The sequence below is a fragment of the Penicillium pulvis genome (assembly GCF_028828015.1).
Source record: "Penicillium pulvis strain IBT 33274 chromosome Unknown contig_12_segment0_segment0, whole genome shotgun sequence".
NCBI classification, from domain to species: Eukaryota; Fungi; Ascomycota; class Eurotiomycetes; order Eurotiales; family Aspergillaceae; genus Penicillium; species Penicillium pulvis.
Window position 1 is genome coordinate 1,424,406 of NW_026643072.1, and position 21,747 is coordinate 1,446,152.

At 47.7% G+C, this 21,747-nt stretch overlaps 9 protein-coding genes across 9 annotated transcripts; 5 read left to right on the forward strand and 4 right to left on the reverse strand.

Annotated features, from left to right (window-relative positions):
* Positions 1 to 898: 898 nt before the first annotated feature.
* Positions 899 to 1,949, forward strand: thiA (thiamine thiazole synthase; the record flags this gene model as incomplete). Its single annotated transcript, XM_057061287.1, has 2 exons — positions 899 to 1,241; positions 1,300 to 1,949. 2 exons carry the CDS (start codon positions 899 to 901, stop codon positions 1,947 to 1,949), a joined length of 993 nt encoding a protein of 330 aa, XP_056925249.1.
* A 309-nt stretch (positions 1,950 to 2,258) lies between these two features.
* N7503_001741 (inositol phosphosphingolipid phospholipase) lies at positions 2,259 to 3,728 on the reverse strand (the record flags this gene model as incomplete). Its single annotated transcript, XM_057061288.1, has 1 exon — positions 2,259 to 3,728. The coding sequence occupies one exon, from the start codon at positions 3,726 to 3,728 to the stop codon at positions 2,259 to 2,261; it is 1,470 nt and encodes a 489-aa protein (XP_056925250.1).
* A 185-nt stretch (positions 3,729 to 3,913) lies between these two features.
* N7503_001742 (WD40 repeat domain-containing protein) lies at positions 3,914 to 5,536 on the forward strand (the record flags this gene model as incomplete). The annotated part of the gene is made up of 3 exons (XM_057061289.1): positions 3,914 to 4,427; positions 4,483 to 4,646; positions 4,700 to 5,536. The coding sequence occupies 3 exons, from the start codon at positions 3,914 to 3,916 to the stop codon at positions 5,534 to 5,536; spliced, it is 1,515 nt and encodes a 504-aa protein (XP_056925251.1).
* Positions 5,537 to 7,422: 1,886 nt separating this feature from the next.
* On the forward strand, positions 7,423 to 8,688 carry N7503_001743 (uncharacterized protein; the record flags this gene model as incomplete). Its single annotated transcript, XM_057061290.1, has 1 exon — positions 7,423 to 8,688. One exon carries the CDS (start codon positions 7,423 to 7,425, stop codon positions 8,686 to 8,688), a length of 1,266 nt encoding a protein of 421 aa, XP_056925252.1.
* Positions 8,689 to 9,630: 942 nt separating this feature from the next.
* Positions 9,631 to 11,157, reverse strand: N7503_001744 (uncharacterized protein; the record flags this gene model as incomplete). The annotated part of the gene is made up of 5 exons (XM_057061291.1): positions 9,631 to 9,861; positions 9,938 to 9,974; positions 10,090 to 10,630; positions 10,711 to 10,796; positions 10,850 to 11,157. 5 exons carry the CDS (start codon positions 11,155 to 11,157, stop codon positions 9,631 to 9,633), a joined length of 1,203 nt encoding a protein of 400 aa, XP_056925253.1.
* Positions 11,158 to 12,173: 1,016 nt separating this feature from the next.
* On the forward strand, positions 12,174 to 12,970 carry N7503_001745 (uncharacterized protein; the record flags this gene model as incomplete). The annotated part of the gene is made up of 2 exons (XM_057061292.1): positions 12,174 to 12,393; positions 12,471 to 12,970. The coding sequence occupies 2 exons, from the start codon at positions 12,174 to 12,176 to the stop codon at positions 12,968 to 12,970; spliced, it is 720 nt and encodes a 239-aa protein (XP_056925254.1).
* Positions 12,971 to 14,486: 1,516 nt separating this feature from the next.
* On the reverse strand, positions 14,487 to 15,541 carry N7503_001746 (uncharacterized protein; the record flags this gene model as incomplete). Its single annotated transcript, XM_057061293.1, has 2 exons — positions 14,487 to 15,259; positions 15,310 to 15,541. The coding sequence occupies 2 exons, from the start codon at positions 15,539 to 15,541 to the stop codon at positions 14,487 to 14,489; spliced, it is 1,005 nt and encodes a 334-aa protein (XP_056925255.1).
* Positions 15,542 to 17,880: 2,339 nt separating this feature from the next.
* Positions 17,881 to 18,837, reverse strand: N7503_001747 (uncharacterized protein; the record flags this gene model as incomplete). Its single annotated transcript, XM_057061294.1, has 2 exons — positions 17,881 to 18,271; positions 18,335 to 18,837. The coding sequence occupies 2 exons, from the start codon at positions 18,835 to 18,837 to the stop codon at positions 17,881 to 17,883; spliced, it is 894 nt and encodes a 297-aa protein (XP_056925256.1).
* Positions 18,838 to 20,336: 1,499 nt separating this feature from the next.
* Positions 20,337 to 21,149, forward strand: N7503_001748 (short chain dehydrogenase; the record flags this gene model as incomplete). The annotated part of the gene is made up of 1 exon (XM_057061295.1): positions 20,337 to 21,149. One exon carries the CDS (start codon positions 20,337 to 20,339, stop codon positions 21,147 to 21,149), a length of 813 nt encoding a protein of 270 aa, XP_056925257.1.
* Between the last annotated feature and the right edge of the window lie 598 nt (positions 21,150 to 21,747).

Sequence of the window (21,747 nt, forward strand, 5' to 3'; positions counted from 1 at the left end):
CGAGGCATTCGGACCAGAGTCTCCCGATCTCCACTTAATTGCGTCTAGAAGGAAGTTTGATTATCGTGAAAGGTTATTTAGTATTTCCAAATTTTCAGTGCAACTCAAAGCTCAAAGTGAAAATAGCAACTGTCTCTCAGTTCCTTCATTTCGACTGATTTATTGCCTTGTAAAGTAAGCTTTAATGACTATTGTTCTTGATCGACAAAAGCTATGATAGTGTATGAACATTATAATAAAGCTCTGAAGCCCAGATCAAAAACGTCATAATGCGATCAAGATCAGCATACCCCTCCCGAAGTCGCAGCTCACCGGCCACTAAAATCGCCAAAGAACGGATAGAATCGGAGAATATGACAACATCGTTGTTTCAAGCAGTTGGTGGGATGGCGGGGTGAATCACATATAAAGTTCGCTGCCCCTCACCTTTTCTTGCTCGTTCTTCTTCTTTTTTCATCAACTGAATCGATTCCGCCAATTCAAAGCAATTGAACAAGACCAACTCAGTAACTATGAGACCTAAATCATGGTCCGCCCGAGCTAACCCTTAGTGCAGATCTTTTCCAGTACATACTGCCCCACAATCTCGTGGGAAGCCATGGCTCCGCTTTGGCTGTGCATATTGTCCCTTAGGGATCAAGGTATCTCAGGTAACTTCTGGGCGTTGTGCCGGTGTTCGTTCCTATGTCGTTGGCATTTCTTCTCAACTCGCCCAAGATAAACTATCTACGAGCAGATGAGAAGCAATGGCAATGGCGTGGGTTCGTTCTGAGAATATACGGTCAAAACTTGATCTGGATAATACCAGCGAAAGGATCATGCCTTCCCCTTCTTTCCCCTTTTTGTATAGAAAACTAACAAAGGCCCCAAGTCATCCCGACTTGATCCCTAACCCACAATGTCTCCCCCCGCTGCTATCTTTGAGCCTACTGTCGCCCCTGTTGGCATCAAGGGCAAGGTTGTCGTCCCTGAGACGACTACTACCACCCTGACCGGCGAGGGACAGACACAGCTTCTAGACCAGTTCGGCGGCAAGTGGGATGAGTTCAAGTTCGCCCCTATCCGCGAGAGTCAGGTCTCTCGTGCCATGACTCGTCGCTACTTCCAGGATCTGGACAACTACGCCGAGAGCGATGTTGTCATCGTTGGCGCGGGTTCCTGTGGTTTGAGCTCCGCTTATGTGCTCGCCAAGGCCCGTCCGGACCTGAAGATTGCTATCGTTGAGGCCTCCGTGTCTCCTGGTGAGCCAGCCTCTCGACGATGAGATCAGCATTGAATACTTTACTAACCCAGTACTAGGTGGTGGTGCCTGGCTCGGTGGCCAGCTCTTCTCCGCCATGGTCCTCCGTCGTCCTGCCGATGCTTTCCTCACTGAGCTCGGTGTCCCCTTCGAGGAGGAGCCCAACAACCCGAACTTCGTGGTCGTCAAGCACGCCGCCCTGTTTACCTCGACCCTTCTGTCCCGCGTTCTGGCTTTCCCGAACGTGAAGCTCTTCAACGCCACCTGTGTTGAGGACCTGATTACCCGCCCCGATGGCACTGACAAGATCCGTCTGGCCGGTGTGGTCGTCAACTGGACCCTGGTCACCCTTCACCACGATGACCACTCCTGCATGGACCCTAACACCATCAACGCTCCTATCATCATCAGTACCACTGGTCACGACGGCCCATTCGGTGCCTTCTGTGCTAAGCGTCTTGTCTCCATGAACTCCATCGACAAGCTCGGTGGTATGCGTGGTCTCGACATGAACCTTGCTGAGGATGCCATTGTTAAGAACACCCGTGAGGTCACCAAGGGTCTTATTATCGGTGGTATGGAGCTGTCGGAAATCGATGGTTTCAACCGCATGGGCCCGACTTTCGGTGCCATGGCCATGTCTGGTGTTAAGGCTGCCGAGGAGGCGCTGCGTGTCTTCGACGACCGTAAGCGCGAGTGTGCTGAGTAAATTCGGCATCTCCGGTATATGTTCCTGGTGGAGGTTTAGCTATGCTACTGGGTAGCTTTGCTTGCAGTCGTTTTGATAATGCGCTCCACACTCGTTTTATGTGATAATGCAATGATACTTGTTTCCAACGATCAAATTTTTATCGATTTTTATCGAGTGTGAGAATCTCTTTTAGAATGTAGATCGTATGTAGTAGGTATTATGTATTATATTTAGTCAATAAGATCAGCATACCATATGTTACAAAGTGTGTTGTCGTAAATCAATAGATATTATGTGCACCAGTGTTCCACCTCAAGAAGCAAAATATCATATTTTGTTCCGTCCCTCGGCAGCCAACACCAAATCCTTTGCCGTCTGGACCTCCCACTCGAATTCTTTCAGAGCACGAAGCTCGCTTGAGACAAAAAGTCCACCAATTAGGCCATCCAGAATACCAGCTCCAAAGTTCAATGTGCTGACCAGGATTAGGATGAAGCCGATATAGGTGCGATTACCCACCCACCATACGCCGACCATGCAACCAATAGAGACCACAATCGAAAGAATGAAATGCGCGAGACGCCAGCGGCGCTGTGACCGTTCTCGCTGCACATAAGTGTGGATCATATCGATGATGTGGTCATAGGTATCTGGGGAGAGGGCGGCATTGGGGGAGACTTGTTTGGAGGTTGTTGTGTGGAGAGAAGGAGTGCTCGGCGAGTGAGGTAGGTCTACTTGGGCTTGAGTTTGAGCTTTTGATTTGATAGAAGCAACATCGGAAGATCGAGTAATGACCGCCTCGACGGCAAAATGGTCACTTAGAGAGCAGCGGAGGGTGGGGTGGCGTTCAGTCATGCTGACCTTCGCCGATTCAACGGACCAGCGAGGGGCAGGGAACTCGGGGGCATATCCTCCATCGCCAACAAAGATGTAGTCTAGACGCTTTGCGCGTGGGTCGGCTTCATCCTTGTCAATGGTGATCTCTTCGCCCTTGTCAAGTCGCTTCTGTAGAGCTTTGGACCAGCGCCAGGTATTGAAAGCCCCGTCACATGTAGCACCATTCTCAAGCAGATTGAACTCCGCAGATGGAATTGGTCGTTTTCGAGCTTGCTCAACAGGATTGATTGCTGCGCCGAGGGACGAGTCGGGGTGCAGTTCGCGCCAAACGTCACGGACGGGGCTCTGGGCGCTAATCAACCGGTGGGCGAAGGAAGAAGGCAGCATGTTAAAGTCGCCCAGTCCGATTACCAGGTGCCCTCGCTCTGCAGCACCACGCATGAGCTTGGAGGTCTCCCATGCTTGCGCCGTGCGATGACACAGGTACGAGTCATTGGGTTCTCGCTCATAGGGGGCGTGCAGATGCGTGCAGAATACCTCAGCGACGTCGGCTGCACCTGGTCCAAAGCGCACCCTGGCACAAGCCACACCTTTACCCACAAACCAATCGCCACGAAAGAAGGCTGTTGGCCGTCCGTTGAGCGGGTATGCGTACATGCTGCTCTCCTCAATTGGCCACTTGGACAGAATCGCCAAGCCCGCTCCGAATATGCCTCCGAAATAGAACTTTCCATATGGTAGGATGTGCCGGGTTTGGTCTCGGATGCTCTCGTAGTCTTGTTGTGTCCAGCATTCCTGCAGTCCGACTATCTCGGGGGGCGGACTGGCTTGAGCCAGCTGTCGACCGATCTCTGAAAGACGTTCATGGCGGTAGGTGGCAAGGTACTTGAGACCCCAGCAATTTAGGGTCAGTAACCGAATGCGGGTAGGTGGCTCACTCGGAATAATTGAGGAAGCCATTTTTTTAATTGACAACACTGGCCTTTTGGTGCTGATGAAGATAGCTTAAAGTGGAGTGTCGATCGGTGATGTAAATCAAAGACTCACCTCACCGCCTTCGAAACGCGCCTTTCAATTTCCGCGGCTTGTCGCATCCCAACCGCGTTTGTGACGTTTGCCAATGTCCTAAATTGGGCTCAATTTACATGGACCATTCGCACTCCTCCAGATCTCGTCGGCGGGAGACCCGTGTGTCTCCCGTCGAATCATCATCAGATGAATTGGCAGCAGCTTCAGATCATGAACAAGCTGATCGCCGACGAACAAGCTGGGGCGTGCATAAGAATTTCACCCCGCAGCGTCCAAATCACGACCGTCACCCGAGGGAATCGGACAGTCCAGATGAATTGGCTGTCGATGCTGACGAATACTGGCGCACTTCACGCAACCGTCGCAGCCCCTCACCCATCAACCGCCCCGCCGATTTGAGCAGCGGTGGTGAACACCTTTCAGAAGATCGATTGAGCACCGCAGACGATAATAACACTCCCATTCGCGACAACATGGCAGACCGCGACTCCACCCCTATTCCTCCTGTTCCGGCTCTGCCTCCTAAACCTGATCATCTTAATTACCGCGAAAAGTTCGTCCTTCAAGGTCATCTGCGAGGAGTGTCTGCTGTTCAATTCTCCCCAGACTGTTCCATGATCGCAAGTGCTGGTAGGTTATGACGATGTTCGATTCCGAGGAAGTCATTGACCTGTGTTTATTGTAGGTGCCGACGCAGCCATCAAAGTTTGGGATACACTAACTGGAAGACTCATTTACACCTTTGAGGGTCACCTGGCGGGCATTTCCACCCTTGCCTGGAGCCCTGATGGTCAATGGATCGCATCTGGGTCCGATGATAAGACAATTCGGTTTTGGAACGTGAATACCGTATGAGACACACCCAACTTATCGCAATCTTCAACGCTGACTTGTTACTACAGGGCAGGGCTCACACCAAGACCTTCGTCGGCCATCACAACTACGTTTATCAAATCGCATTCGCACCCAAGGGCAACATTCTCGTGAGCGGTTCATATGATGAAGCTGTCTTCATGTGGGATGTGCGCCGAGCACGCGTCATGAGATCTCTCCCTGCCCACTCTGATCCCGTCGCCGGCATTGATGTCGTCCACGACGGTACACTTATTGTCTCCTGCGCACTTGACGGTCTTGTTCGTATCTGGGATACACACAGTGGCCAGTGTCTCCGAACCCTGGTGTTTGAGGACCAGCCACCTGCCACGTGCGTCAAATTCTCGCCAAATGGCAAGTACGTTCTTGCGTGGACTCTAGATGGCTGCGTGCGTCTGTGGAACTACGTTGAGAGCCGCGTCGTGAAGACATTCCAGGGTCATGTCAACGAGAAGCACAGTCTGTCTGGTTGTTTTGGTCTGTACGGTCCCCCGGATCTCCGGTACACCCCGCCGTTGTGCTTTGTCGTGAGCGGCAGCGAAGACGGTGCCATTCTGTGCTGGGATCTAGTCAGCAAGAAAGTTCTCCAGCGCATTGAGGGACACACCGATGCTGTCCTTTGCGTTCACTCTGGCGAATTGAAGGGCAAGCGTCTTCTCGTCAGCTGTGGACTGGACAAGACAGTCCGGGTGTGGGAGGAACTGCCTGGAGATGAAAAAACCAACGGAGTCGCTGATAGTGCCTCTGTGAACACGGATCTGCCAAACGGAGTTATTGCCAGTGATGAGGATGGCGATAACGAGATGACTGATCTTCCGGACCCCTCCACTGCGACCACCCCTGCAGAGGACGTGATGATGACATGATCGAAATTCTTGTTCTCGTATTTGACTTTCCATTGCATTGTGGCTTGCATGAGCGGTTGGATTTTGTTTTAGGATTGAGGAAATACCCGGTGTCTGGAGTAGGGAAAATATGGCATGCATACGTGCATACGCCTCGCAGAATCTTTGATAAGTTAACGCTATGCATAAAATGGAGTACTTGGCCATTACTGATTGAAACAAATATACTTTAAATATTTACCTCTCTGGAACACCTGCAGTAATTGTATGAAAATACCTGAGAATTCGCACACTCGTCTAGATTATCCCTGGATGCACCTTTTATGAAAACTTAGGTTGAGAAGCCGAAAACATCAACACACGCCCCACCACCCTTGTCTTGACCTGCTTATAATCTTTACACAGCGCGTCATGAATCTCCCTTTCACCGTCACCCCAATTACTAAAGATTCCCCGCCAGTTATAAATACACATCAAAACCCAGCCAAAGAAATTATGCGATACATCTTTCCCAAGAACTGTCGTCCCATAGATCGTACCATTCTCAGCAAGAAACGGCTTAAGATTCGTAAAAAGCACCATCTTCCGCTCCAATGGGCCGGGCAGACAATGAATCAGAAAAAAAGTCGAAATAGAATCATACACAGCCTTCAACGGAAGCGGCTGCAGGACATCTGCCTGAACAGTCTGTGTATCGGGTCTACCAAGGCGTCTTTTGGTATAGTGAAGAGAATTGGGATTCAAATCCATCAGAGTCATTCGGGTTTTCTCCGGAATACTGGCGTGTGCAGGATAGTAGCCCGTCCCGATGCCGATATCTAGATGTCGGTGACCCATGAACTTTCTGAAGAAGGGTAGTTGGATGTTTGTTGTACCGCAGCACCAGGCGAATGAGTTGCAGATAGCTAGGACCCAGAGGTCGTAGAATGATAAGATGAGAGGGCTATACACGGCTGCGCCGGCGGCGCTGGTGGGTGCTGAGTTGGTATGCATCTTCGTGTTGTAGTGAAGTTTAGATGGCAAAAAAAGCGATGTAAGACCGATATACTTCATCGTTATATATGTGCCTTTAGAATGGCCCCCTTGTTAGTATGATGGGGGCCAAGTCCTTTTTTACCAGATACAGTAATCGCATGATTCAACTATTTGAGGCCATAGCAACAGAACATATGGGAGGGCGATTACACAGTACAAGTTGAAACGGCGGAGAATTACTTTATAGACTACGCTGTATCCTCGGGTAGCCTAAGCACAGTAAAGTATAGGAGGACCTTGATCTCGTATATAGCAAAGCCGCAGTAGGCCTAGCCCCCACTAAGATCTATGGAAGGGCAAAGTCCGAGCTCCGGGGCTCTTAATTCAAGCAAAGATTCAAGTCCAAAGATATCTCTCAACGCGGAACTACTTACCTCAACTCTAAATACCTCTGTAGAAATTTCGTCACAATTACTCCGTTTGGTTGGCTGGACCCGCTATTCCCAAGGCACTCCCGTCGGGTAGCCATCCAAAAGATAACAAGTGTTGTGGGTCACACGATTCTCTTCGGGACCTTGATGGTTGATGCAAAAACGTAATAAAAACCAGCATGCTACTAAGCTTGGGCACATGTCGCCAAAAAGCGACTGCCGACATGTCTAAAATAAGCATAAGATAGCCTCCACATCAATCTAGAATGCTCGACATCGAGCACATGATTGATCTATTGGGGGCAAGCTTGTCTGCGGCCCCACTGAAAACTCAATTTGCGCACCTTGGCTTCCTAATTGGGTTTAATGCTGGAGCTGCATACAATCCCATGATATCTCGCAATTTTTTCGCATTGTGGGTTGATTGTTCTGGCGATGAGCATTAAGTCTCTGCTTGTTCTCGATTTTCTGATCGTCAACAATCAATTCAATCAGTCCACCATGGCGTCCTTGGGTTTGCAGCTGGTCTGTCCTTCTGAGCATGACATTTACTTTAATCTCAATGGAGATGGTTATTCAGAGCCCCTCGTTGGCGCCGTGGTGCTTCAGCGCCATGCTATCAATTCCGATTTTACTCAACTGCAAGTACATCTCATGCAGACTGTGCTAGGAGAGAGCAATCTTCCTGCTATCAACCCTGAGAAGAACTTCCTGAAGCGAATCCGCACTCCGCTTGGAAAGGTCCCACGACCAGAGACTTCAGCTACCAAGTCATCCTCCATTATTGAACAAGTGACTCTTCCTGCATTGTCGATTGTTCAACTTGAAGCCTCATCCAGTGGACGGGATGCCATCCCGGTTCCATTTTCCGTGCCCATTCCTGTTAATACGCCCGGAACGACACGTACATCTGTGGGGAAAATCTCATACACCCTTATCGTCACTATGACCACATCACAAAGTGAAACAATTATTATCGACAAAACAATTAATATTACACGCCAACTTATTCCAGATCGGCATTGCATTCAGCATGTACGGTCATTCAGCAAGTCACCCGCCATCACCAACATTGCTTTGTCCCAGACCATAGCAACGGACGCAAAGTCCGGAATTTCCGTCTCCGCCAAATTGAATCTACGGAGAGGATTGAAAGCACGCGAGTCCGAATTTAGATGTGCTGCCATTCGAGGAATCCACTGGCGTGTGGAGGAAGTGACCAGATTGATCGATCAATCCCAGAACAACTTTCAAGATGCCCCGGAGGAGTTCCTCTGCATACGTGAATCCATCCGTGAAATCTGTAGCGGGAAACAAAAGGGTTATTGGGCTACACGCGACAATCCATTGTCGAAGCAGCCGAAATCAGAAGATCAAGATTCAGCCGTTGACATTACGATTGATATCTCCATCCCTAAGAATGCAAAGCTCGCTCCTATGATTGACGGGTCTTGCTATGCTTCCGCTACGACTGATTCCATCCCAATGCCACTTGAGCTCCAGGGCCGGTGTCCTGCGAGCCATGAGAGCCTGGCGATCTTGATCGAGCACCGACTCAAGCTTGAATTCGTTACTGGAGAAGACACTTTCGATGTCCGTTCTAAGAATTTGGTTGATCGTAAGCCTTTGAGGCCTACACTGTCTGCACACTTTCCTCTTCTTGTTGGGGAGACATTTAAGTGTGATTTTGAGGCTATCGCGTTTAGCAACCCACCGAGGTATGAGGAAATTCCGTTGTCGCCTCCGGAATATACGCAATTTGTGTGAGAGGGTTCCTCTCTAATGACTTATGATACCATGATAATTAATAATACTACTTATCTTCACGAATTTACGCTTTTGGTATTTAATTTGTCACATGCCGGATACCACATAAAATAATTTTATTCAATTTATGACATTAACAGGTGTGTCATGAGTTGTGTCATACACGCCATGTATGACAGGGCTGTTCATAGTATCGGCGAGGTTCCACTCGCATTGCTCATATGCCAAGAGATCTTGATTACGGTGAGGAAGGGAGGGAGGTATTAAAAAAATAATTATAGACTTTATTTACCCTGCTGAAAAGCAAATATGGATGGCAAAAAAGTATCAAGACAAACAAGGTAATGAAATGGGGCGAGCCGGGATTGAACCGGCGACCTCACGATGACAATGTCAGACTGTAGTGAACTTCAGTCGTGCGCTCTCCCAACTGAGCTATCACCCCAGATTATATAATAGAGCCTCACACTTTGCAATATGTACGGCAAATAGAGTCCGCGGTTGGATTCGACTATAATCTTTGGCTGCTCATCTTTAACTGGTGCAGAGAGTACATGTAAATAGTAACTAACTAACAATTTCTTTGGGCCGGTCTGTGTACGCGAAGCCCACAGGTCTCAGCTTGGGAACATTCAATGTTGTCTTGTTAATTCCAATCGTCCATTCCAAGGTTGTTCACGCACCGAGTACGATGGATCGAGTATGTATATATATACGGTAGCAGGGAACGACTTCTGTTCAATTCCAGGCTTTCTTCAAAGGTTATCTACATCCCACGTACCAGCTCAATATTTCCTACTAGCCCTGGAGATGGACATCCATAATTGTAGATGTACATCCAGAGATAGGTCAATGCCAGGGCCCCGAGATCAATTAATAGGTATTCTTATACATCTTGTACGCTATGCTAACTGATACTAAAAATATTGCAACCTCGCAGAATCACTCTGGGGTAATAAACTCCCAACTCGACAATCCACTACCGGCCTCACAAATTGGTAGTACCCAATCGCCCGTCGGCATGTTATCCGAAAATCCACTTTTTAGTGTTGTAGGGGGTGTCTGGGTCAATTCGGCTTCGGTAGAAGTAGCCTTGCGTGCTGTTGGCTCTGTGCCCTCGATGGTGATCGCGGTACCCTTCATTGCGAACCTGAACTTAGTCAAGAACATGGACTAGAATATATGTCATGTCAGGTAATCAACCAAAGCAGAGAACATCACCGATCGCCTAGATAATGGGGCTCCTTACGTGGTTAGCTTTATCCACCTCGGTCGGCTGAAATTTCCTGTATAGAAAGCGTATCAGCCACAACGACCACACCAATCGTGCCATAGCTGACGACGACAACACTGATAAAAGGCTAAAAAGTCAAAAGGAGGCCTTGGGAAATTTGATCTCACATTTGCCCATCATGTAGGATGCCTCGATAAGCCATCGTCAAAAGTGGTGGATTCCTAGTCCCTTTTGACAGTCCGATCCAGTAGTCTATTAACATCCAAGTCTCCTGTTTATTCTGCACAATGATGCTCATGGCGCGCACGAGGTAGGCTGTCTTTGTCCTTTGATACTCGTCGCCCATCATGCATTTTAAGAAGGTCTTCACAGCCATTGTGCTTCGCTTTCGGAGATCCCCGACAGTATCATCGGTCGGGGCCAGCAAGAAGACGCGAATCGGGCGCTCCAAAAGACGAATGGGGAGATCTGAAAGTGGTATGTGGCTGACAGGGGTGTCATGAATTGCCGGCTCGGGCTGGATCGCTGCCTCGCGGCCGGGATCCGTGCCCGCAATGTTTAGGCGCAGTTTGGCTTCGATCGCCATTTCTAATCGCTGAAGCGACTGGCCCCCTTGGCCACCTTTGCGCCTGGCATCGCGCTCGAGCTGGCTCGTCGCGAGCAATTCGTTTGATTTGCGGGTCACAGCGTTGATCGGTTGCTGAATAACTGTGAGATTGCTCAGTTAAGACTAAGCTCGGCAGCGAGAAAATAGTAGACAGCGAAAGAAGGAAAATAGCAGGACTTACATATCTGTGCTTTCCAGGGGATTCTGTCTGTCTCTGAACGTATTCTTTCAACAATAAAAGATGAAGCTTTCGCCTTCTCGAAGGATCTGGAGAGATATTAATTTCACAAGCAAAGCCTCGGTGCACACAGGAGACTCACAAGCCCCCATTCTTTTGAGAGACAATGTAAATCGCGAGAGGAATAGATTCAGAAGCAGAGCCAGCTGGAATTTTGCCAGTACAGGCATCAACAATCACCCGGCTCCCGAAGATATCCCCAGTGACTGGCAAATGAACATGGGTGCATTCACAATTCAACTTTTGTGGCTTCGTCTGGTCAAAGAAAGCTTTTACAACTGTGTGGATGCTGGCTCGAAGCTTGCTCTCAGAGCCTTTTTGTATGTCAGGCTGGAATTGTAGAATGATCCGAACGGGAGGTTCCATCTTGCAGTCCTCGAGGGCTGACATTTCGATAAATGCCTTGTCCAGGGGCACACAATACAAGGAAGAGCAGCGATAGAAGCAAAAAGGTGGACCTTGGTGTAATCGTTGCAGATGGAAGAGGGGCCAGGCGCGTATCCCAGCTGTTTATTTGTTAGTATTTAGTCACTCAGTCGTGAAAGACTGTCAGCCGGGCCGATCCGCTTGCATACAGCGATGCTTGATATTTTCTTTAATTTGAGACTTACACCACGCAATTCCAAGTGAACATGTACACTTCAGCTTGTGCGTAATGAAATGCTAAAGCAGGGGAACACGCGACTCCTTCCGGCCTTTGTGTACCTACTAGATTCCCGTGCACTTGCATATACTCAAGACTTGACCCCACAATGATTCCTAAGGTGCTTACCATTATTGAGCACAAGACAGCCAATGAAAAGTTGACTCGAAATTTGCGAATGAGAAATGACGAATTCACATGATTATGGAGACGCTATCTCGATGGCGGTGGCATGCTGCTGCCAAACCCAGAAATAAAATATTTTTAATTGGAAGATTGGCTGAAACCTGGATTTATTGTCAGCCCAAGCTGGCAAACAATGAATTCCCTAGCATACACTGAATATTTTATCTCTGGAATCATTTTGGTCACTTGCGCCTTCATTCATTAGTGCGGGAAGCGGGAATCCTTCGGGCCGGCGCGCAACCCGTACTATCATGCTTTATCGATAAGATCAGGTATTGGGCATATTGTCTGTGGTACATTTGAATGTCTTTGTAGATAGGTAATTCCATCTAATATTTCACGTTCATGATCATCTCGCAGTCTTTCTCCAGGGCTGCCTCCCGCTCGGCAAAGTAGACTGCCTATCGCAATCACGCTGGCGCTTAGAAGTAGGGGCCAAAAGTATGCCATTGGCCCAGACCTCAGCAAATGATCCGCTGAGTGGAGGCATTCTAAAATAGCGTGAATAGATGAAACTCCTTGAGTTCCCCGCGGAATTTATTCAACTCCCCGCCCCGATCCTTTCTGTCAATTCAAAATGGCAACATGTTATGATTTACACCTGGGCGCAATCAACATCAACTACTCTGACTTACCATGTGAAGACGTGAGCCAAGTCGGCCACAACGTGACATGTTGTGTACGAGGCTCTGTTTGTATGAGCAATGGCATCTGCCAGAATGCCGACAAGAATGGGTATTACAGCGCAGACTGTACTGATCCAACACTGCAGGATCCTAAATGTCAAAATCGCTGTGGTCGGTATCTGTCCTCTGAAAATAAATTCGGTTGAGTCCATGGAAGCCTGGAGCTAACTTTTGTTTCGTTTGAACAGGAGGTCTCGCTGGCTCACAAATTACGTATAACAAAACGAGCGGTCTTTGGGCCTGCTGCTCTTACAATGGTGGAAAATCCAACTGTTCTGAACCGACTGATCAGCTTTTCCCTGCACCTGGCCCATCCAGTCTTAAAAGCCTTCAATATCTCCCCACAGCCGGATCCGCTACATATTCTACCTTGGCGACATCAACATCTACCTCAAGCAGCACTGCGCTATCTTCTTGTTCATCCTCATCCTCGAACATCGGCTCCGGAGCCGCCGCTGGAATCGGCGTGGGTGCTGGCGTGGGAGTGATTGTTATCGCTACCGCAGTTGCATTTTTGATTTCCAAACGGAGGCGGAATACACAGACAGATGATATACAGCGAGATGTTGTGTTTCCAGCTAGTAGCAAGTCAGACCCAAGGAACAAGCTGCGCGAGTTAGATGATAAACCGTTGGTGCGTGAGCTACATGGCGAAGGCTCCCTGCCTGAATTACCCTCCAACCATTAAGGGACTAAGATTGGTGCATTAAACATTACTGCTGGGGCAATTTGATATAACACTTGTGGGTCATCTTCAATTAATTTATGGAGGGTCTATGCTGTTGAGCGTTCGTGCAATCTATGTAGACTAACTTTTAAAGCTAAAATGAGATACCCGCCATGATGATTTAAAAAGGCTTTGTAACTCTGAATCCCAGCAAAAATTTGAAAATTCGATGGAATGACGAGACTGTTTGTCAGTTCAGCAACTCCACATGAATGTCGTATGGTCTCTTTGTCTCATGAGTTTCAGAACCAACATGAAGGCCTCGGATTTTGGATATAGTTTCCGGTCGCAGAAGCTTTCACCCCAGCCTTCTTGTACGTCAGCCAAGCACTGAGCGCATATTACCTAATGATACATATTGACTCCACACCTGCTATGAACCTTCCTTCAAGGGGAGTTTCAAAAGTCACGCTGAAGATGAGTTGGATGACTTTCCAGTCTGCTACGATACTTCCTTATTATAAATTTTGGCTACAATTGGGAGAAGAGCTTGATAATACTTGCACTGTTGAAGAGAACGAAGACTATAATTAAGATTCCCTCAAGCTGGACTTAAGGCTGAAGCCTCTGATGCACAGGAGGAGGAACAAAGCGGCTATGATTTGCAGAAAGAAATAATTATTCGTAAAGAATTAATTTAGACCACCACATGCGTTTAGTCATTCACGCACCCACATCATTGATACAACAGCTTTTGTTTCAGATGGTCTCAACACAGGGACAGTGACTGTTGTGTGTGTGACGAGTGTGGACGGGCAATTCGATAGTCTGGCCAAGAGCTGAAGCATACGTCGGATTTCGTAGACGTCTCCAATTCTATGCTCAACGAACTTCCTTGTTGGGTAAAAGCGCAATTTGACCAATCCTATGAATGGGGTGAGCCCTTGGGACCTCCATATTATGTCCAGGGCATTCAGAGGGGTTAAAGGAATATTTCACGGACGAACCAAAGAATAAAATTAGAGCAAAAGTCAATAGCATGAAACAAACAATAGATTTGGAAGTAGTGAGCCGGATCTCAGACGAGATGACGTTATCTACAAAATCAAGCCCTGCTTGGCCCCGAGACCGAGACCGAGACCGAGGATGCGCGAAGCAGAAAATAGTTTTGGTCCACTATTCCGAAGTGCTTTCAGATTAAATGGATTTTTGAAGAGTAGACTGGTCTCCTTTCATATTGACATGTCAAGAAAGCCCGTTCACAGCGTGTTTCAGCGGGCCATCAATTAGGACAATGATATGTAATTGAAACAAAAACCGAGATACGCAGATAAAAATATAAGGAAGTGAACGTAAGGAACATATGACATGAATCATTGGGAAGGTTGCGCACAAGAGAATTGATTTCGACCACCTACAGGCGCCATGTCCCGATGAATGCGACTTTTCTTAGCACACAGTGATAAACAGACCCAAACTGGAAAGGTATTAGCATGTGGTAAACGATATAAAAACCCCACTATTCAGACGATGTAACTTACGGAGAAGGGTTGAAATCTTGGAAGAATGTCAGATCAGTACTGCCAGCATTCGATATCTCAAAAGCAATAGCTTTGCCGGCGGGGCACGAGAAACTCTCGATGGCATATGAGTGGCCAGGTGAGACGGTGAATTCACCCAAGTCATTGGAGACAGAAGGAGCGTTATTGAAAGTAGTGGACTTAGTAGCAGTCTCGGAGAGTTGAGCGATGTCAATTTTGCCGTCACCACTGAAGGTAAAGTCTGAGGTCTCGAGGTCGGCCTTGTTGGGGAACAGGAAGACCAGGCTACAGGTCTTACCAGAGTCAGATTGTGGGATATCGAAGTTGAAGATACTTGAAATGCTCGAGGTCACTTCGCCGTTGAATGAGGTACCGGAGGCTTTGTTGGGAGACTGAGAGTCAATCGGGACGATCAAGTGAGGGAACTCAAAGTTGCCTGATGACAGGGTGGTGCTGCAAGTTGTACTAGCTGACGAGGTCCCTGAGGTAGTTGACGTCCCTGACGCCGTGGAGGTCGCTGAGGTCGCTGAGGCCGTCGAGGTCCCTGAACCAGAGTTCGAGCCGGAACACGAGTCGGCCTTCAACTCGATGACCGAACAGTGACTGAGAGCAGAACTTTCCATGGTATAGATATTCATGCCGCCATTCTGGCCAGTCTCACAGGAGAAAAACTGAGTGTTTCCGTTAAACTCCAACAGGCCAGATGAACTGATAGAAAATCCTGAGGTGGGAGTGGCACCAGTATCACACTGAAGCTGAGTCGTAGGCGCTAAAGGCTTGTTTAATATATTTCTTTCATCAATCACATGCATCACTTACGAGTTAAGATACAGCCACGGCCACTGCCATCGGTAATGGAACCATCGGAACTGATACAGAACTCGGCAGGAGACAGGCTGCTATCACCGATACGGTTTTGTCCGTCGCTCAACTGGCCGACATCACCGGAGGCACCACCAGAGGCAGTGAGATGGAAGCAGCAGGTCTGACTGCGGCCAAGAAGGGCATGAGCATTGGCAACAAATGTTGCCAAGGTGATGAATCCTTTCATTTTCACAAGAATAGAGGGTACTTAAAGGCAATTCGAGCTGTCGAGAATTATTGTAAATTCAAAAAAGAAGCTTGAAATAAAATCAAAACAGGCAGTGGGAACCTGGTAGACTTTTATGCTCGGAGGGGTTGGTGACATATTTCTCTTTCGCAGGGCAGAAATTTAGGACAATTCAGGGATCTAGCAGACGTCATGACTTCAAGCTCGAATCATTCTATACCCCTCAATTTCATCAATGCGGCTATACGCGACGATCTAAACTGTAATAGTGCAATGGGCAGTGAGGGTTGAGTGGCGACCTTGTTTACCACGGCTCAGAGTGGAAGTGTGGTTAACTAGGACAAGAGGTGTGACCCCGGATTGACAGGATTATTTGACAAACAACCATGGTTTTCGGGTGGCTTGTTTATTTGTGATCTTGATTCTTGTCGACTCCGGGGGCTACAGTGAGTCGAGACCCCAGGATTGCCAGTTCAACGGAAGGGCCTGTGTCTGTCAAAGCTCAGTGGATGAGATCATCAATCTCTCCCATAGACAGGATCATAAATTTATGACCGCGTTTTGAATGAGCCTTTCAGTGTGTAATGTGGGAGCATTTTCATTATTTTCAAGGACTGGGAACATGCCACTTTCTGTACTTGTCATCGAAATTCACAAAAGTAGGAAATTTGGACCAGATACTGTGATGCCGGAAGTCAATGAGTAAATCATCATTGGTTGGCTAGAACATAGCCATTGAAAGCTGTTCTATTTTTGTTCGCTCGGTACGAACCACCAAACTGCCAGTAGAGTAGAACCGAGGTTTCCTTTGCTATGGAACTTTCGCATATACAGGCCCAGTTTACAGTACCGACAACGATGTATCTTGAGCGAATAAACATTCATTATACTAATTCGATTATTTGTTCCGTTTCACCTTTTAGCCTAGGTTTTGCCACAAATGGGATTTTTTTTGTTAGCTGTAATCTTGGCCAGAGGCAGGTACCACGGAAACATGGAAGGCGGAGTAGGTGTGAACGAGAGAGAGAGCGAGATCTCTGGACAGAAATCTGGGGCGGAGACCTGACCAACAAGGCAAGTAATCCCCCAACAATGTTGTTTTGCCACAGCGTCTGCATAACATGGGGCTTTCTGTCTTGGCTTACTGCAGAGGATGACAATTCCGGTTTTTCTTCTATTTACAACTGGCTATGAATCGACAGGAAAATTTGGGGTATCCACAACTTGGTGCCCATGAACTTCAGGGCCGTGCGAGCGCAACTTGGTGGATCGAGTCCAGGGTGTGAACCACGGACGTGCTGCGCTGGCTGGAATTTGTGAATTTTATAATAAATTGAACCAGGCCTACAAGATACTACCTTTGGCTAGTTTTTCATTTGACCTCCGTTTCGCTAACAAGTCCGTACCACTCAGTAATGCTCAGTAAAGTCTTTTCGTTATTGAGAAGTACTTACACGATGCTAAACGAATACGAGAGTAAACCGGGGTTTACCGTGGATATAAGTAGCCCGCCACATTCGTCGCAAAACAGAGTGTGTATACTCACCAATCAAAGCCAGCCTCGCAACAGTGTAATGATTAGGTATAAGCTCATCATTATATTCTGACTTGGACTAGCGGCTGTGCTTCTGCATCTTTGTTATTAGCACCTTGGGCATAGTGCTTTCATACGTCGACACCACAGTGGTTTGCGCTCTCTTGGTCTCAATTGAGGTTAAAGGGTAGAGGAGCTACACGTTGGGCGAGTTTTAACATGGAGGCTACAGGATGCGTATCAATAGGATGCGTATCAATAGGATCGCTTCTTGTGTCTCGTGCTTACAGGCCCCTGCCGGCCAACCTCAATACCCATGATTTCCCCTCTAAAGCCACTCAGTGGAACCGCAGTGGTTTTGGGGAACAGTATTCAACACACTTTCCCCTGCGCCTACCGTGAAAGGTTCTTAGAGTTCAATGAGAAGTTAAATGTACTTGTTGTGGCATTTTGCTACCCATGCAGACAATAAAATATCCACGCGCCCGAAAATATATTACAGACACAGAGAAACCTGTCATTCATAAGTTGTTTTAACCCTTTCTCTCGTATTCTGTCCAGATTTGACGTTCCCTACGACTTGGTAAGGTCGCTCCCTTCTTGGCCTTAGACATGTAGTATTTACATACTCGGCCTAGGGTATCTATCATCTTCCAGGGACAGAATTCTCACCTTGTTCTCAATTCTATCACTCAAGTGCCCAAGCTTCTCATCCACAGCACTTGGCAAATACATAACAATAAACAGACAGGCAAGTAAAAACCACTAGTGGTAATTTCAATTATCTGCGAACTAATACCATAACTCATGATTCCTCGTAATAGTGTATCCCCCACCGATCACTCGAACACCAAATGTCATTATCATGACGGAATTTCGTTGTTAGTGTATGTAGATCCATTATTTGCAATGCGACAATCGGGTAAAACTCTTGCAGAACGGTCTCCACGGCCACATTAAGATGCCCCTTGAATTCAGCGCCGGCCACATCCTCACCACCTAGGCCTGGCAAATGTGGAAGACGCGGGGCACTCGCTCCCTGGGATACCGAAACAACAAAAGGAATCCTTTGGCGCTCACAGCGCGGCACAGATGAAGGAATTGATGAGGATAGAACAGACTCCATAGAGGCTGGTGTTACCATCAGACAAGCGGAAGTGGCGAGTCCCTGTGGTAAGGCCATTTCATTGAAGCGCCTTCGGATGATATATCAGTCCAGTGTAGATGAATATCGAGAATAAGAATCCAAAGAGACATACCTGGCCACATCCGCTACATCTGCCCCCTCTAATTCGGGCTGTTCCACCCACTGAAACTCCAATAGATCAATCGCTCGGTCCACCCTAGGCAACGAGCCCCGATGCAGGGCCAAACCCTCCTCGATCACCGCATCCCACCGTCTTCGAAATTCCGCCCACTGCGTCTCATACTCACCCCCATAGGGAGTCGTACGAAACACCACAAATCCCCATTTCCCCCAGTCCTTAGTCTCTGCGCTTCGAAAGACAGAATTTAGGGTCTGGACAAAAGGTGCGAGGAGCTCCCGCTCTTGCTGCTTGGTTTCCTCTGACTTAGCGGCCTCAACTCGGGCCCGGTAGCGGCGACTCATTTCCTGCAATATTTCGCGGAAACCATCTTCACCGTGAGTGGCTTTCAGACCGTCGAAGAGAGTGGTGCGTTGAGTTTCTGAGAGAGCCATAAGGTCTTCTCCGCTGGCGTTGAGGAGCCGGCCATGCGTCCAGCCTTCTGGGTAGAAAGACATGATTGTACTGAGGTTAGACTTTTGTTAGGGCGAGGTGGGATATATTCATGCTGGCCAGGTGGGAAGACTACTGCGGTTGTTTAGCACGATAACGTGATTCACTACCGAGCCGCCCACTCCAAAACACCATAGTAAATATGATATTTGACGACTCAATATTCTAACATCCGTTGATTAGCTTGATTAAAATTTCAGGCATGACTATAGACTGCAAGGGGCTTTTGGTCGAATTTTCATCACAGAAAGTCAGAAAATAGTACTGTTGAATGTTGAGCAAACCGTGCCCTTGTAGCCATAGGTGCAGATGTTTCATAACCAATCAACATAACCTCCAGATCACGTGCATTTGCTAATCCTTGATCGACACCAGAAGCGTCATACCTTCTCCACAACCATAAATAATATCTCATTGGGCAACAAAGCTAACATTTGAGAAGATTCGGCACACTCTCTGATCACCATTGTAGAAGAGAAATATTTCCTCTTAATTTCATCTCACCTGGAATTGTCCCCCATGGAAGACATTCCTGATGTTGTTCGCAAAATCGGTCGATAGCAGGACTTCAATGTATACTACCACGTGTGCTAGAGTCGCCGCGCTCTAAAGACCTAATCACGGTGTCGGCGATAGAAATTTAGGTATTGAAGTGTCACAAGCACAGGTGGAATATAATTTCTAGTAACAGAGCCTGCAATTTTCATTGCTATTACCAGGTATCCGAGCTCAAGTCCAACCTAGTAACGAAGAAGTGGTTGGTTTAGCGATGATTAACGTGCGCACTTGACGAAAGTCAAACTTCTATGAGCAAAATCAATATAAGGCTAGCGATAAACTTCTCTGGAGTTTGGATGAGCCCACAAATCAGCCAATGCTTTTGATGCTGTTTAGATATCGTTGCCACTAACGCTGCACAAATCAGATTCCCGTCGTGCCAATCGGGAAGCGATCCTCTTAATTAAGAGTATTACACAGGCCTCTGGCTGTTGGAGACGGCAATCTGCAAGGGAATCGTTTTCCCACGTTTTGTAGATGGCGGGTTGCCGCGGACAGGAACGGATACTCGGAAAGTCCAGCGACCGAAGCCGAAGCGCATGCTCCACTCGTGATAGAGTGAGGCACCCATACCGAAGTTCATTTTTGCGATCGCCAATAGGTCTGGTGAGGCATTTTCTGGGCGTATTGATGTGTCACGGCTATCCAATGCCCACTGGGCCTCCCCAAAAGTGCGAAACCGTGCTGTCGGGGTTAAGCATTTGTTATTGCCGTTTCCGCCGGATTCGTGGATCCATTATCCATTTATCCATTTATCAACTCATATCTGGTAGCGTTCGTCGTGCTTCCATTCTTTATTTCATTACTCAATTACTAAGAGTCGCTGACAAATTCAAAGCACCTGTTTGTCAATTATTCACTACTTTAACATCACATAGACACACCTTATTTTGACTCCTCCAAGATCAGCCAAACTAAGCAAGCCGTTACGCCCGGAACATACGAAATGGCGTCACCAATCCGCAAATATGTCAACAAGTTAAGCGGCCAAAACGTCCTCATTCTTGGAGGCACCTCCGGAATTGGTTTCTGCGTGGCAGAGGCGGCGCTTGAAAATGGCGCCAACGTCATCATCTCTAGCTCAAATCCCGCCAAACTAGAGCGAGCGACTGCGAGACTTCGGGAAGCCTACACTGATCTCATGTCCACACAACGTGTTTCTGGATATTTTTGTGACCTAGCCAATACGAATAACTTGGAAGAGAACGTACGCCGTCTCCTAGATGAAGCGACCGCGGCCGAGGAAGGAAATCTCAAATTGAATCACGTCGTTTTCACTGCGGGGGATGCACTTGCAATTGTCCCCTTGGAAAATACCTCTACCGAAGCCATCCAAGCATCCGGCGTTGTGCGGTTCGTCGCACCACAAATCCTGGCCAAACTGCTACCAAAATACATGGAACCTTCCCCCGCCAACTCGTTCACTTTGACTGGAGGGTCTGTTGCACACCGCCCTACTTCCGGGTGGTCTGTCGTGTCCGGCTACGCATCGGGAGCTGAAGGACTTGCGCGTGGACTGGCACTGGAATTGAAGCCCTTGCGAGTTAACATGGTGATGCCAGGTCTGGTACACACCGAGTTGTTTTCTGGATTCCCAGATGAAGCCATTCAAGCGCTTTTGAAACACTCACGGGAAAAGAACTTGACGGGGACTGTTGGTCGCCCAGAGGATCTTGCAGAGAGCTATATTTATCTCATGAAGGATCAGTATATCACTGGCTCTATTGTGGCATCGAATGGAGGTGCATTGCTGGTGTAAATATCCTCGATGTCAATGCCCAGGCCCATACGACACGATTCCGCAAGTAGCATATTTACTCAAAGTACCAATCCGACCCTCTACAGAAGGAATGCCGATACATATTTGGGGCATCGAATTGGACCGATACTTATATTTTTCATTGTTTACGTCAAGGCGGAAGCAATCAACTGTCCGAGCCGAGTAGCCTTAATTGTAAGTAACGCAAGTCTAGAGTTAGAATGGCGCAACGGAAGTTCGGCGTTTTAAATTGCCGAAATGAGGGGTCGTGCCTGTTAAATTCGGCTGCACACAGATGTGCGTAAGGAATAATTCGTATGACTCTGATCCACTCTTTTAATATAGTTCGCATTTGGGCGATCATAATGACGTCATAATTTATGCTGGTACTATTCACAATCAGAGCTCTATCATACGATAGGTAATGAGATAGATGATGATTAGTCTGTGGAGTCAATTATCAAAATTCAGTAGTCGCTGCCAGGTGATGCATGGTATATTCATTGACTTCGTCTTCGATGGAGTTAATCTTCTGCATTCGGCTCCACCGGAGAGGTCGGCAAAATCAAGAAACACGTTAGAAAGTGCATATTACGCA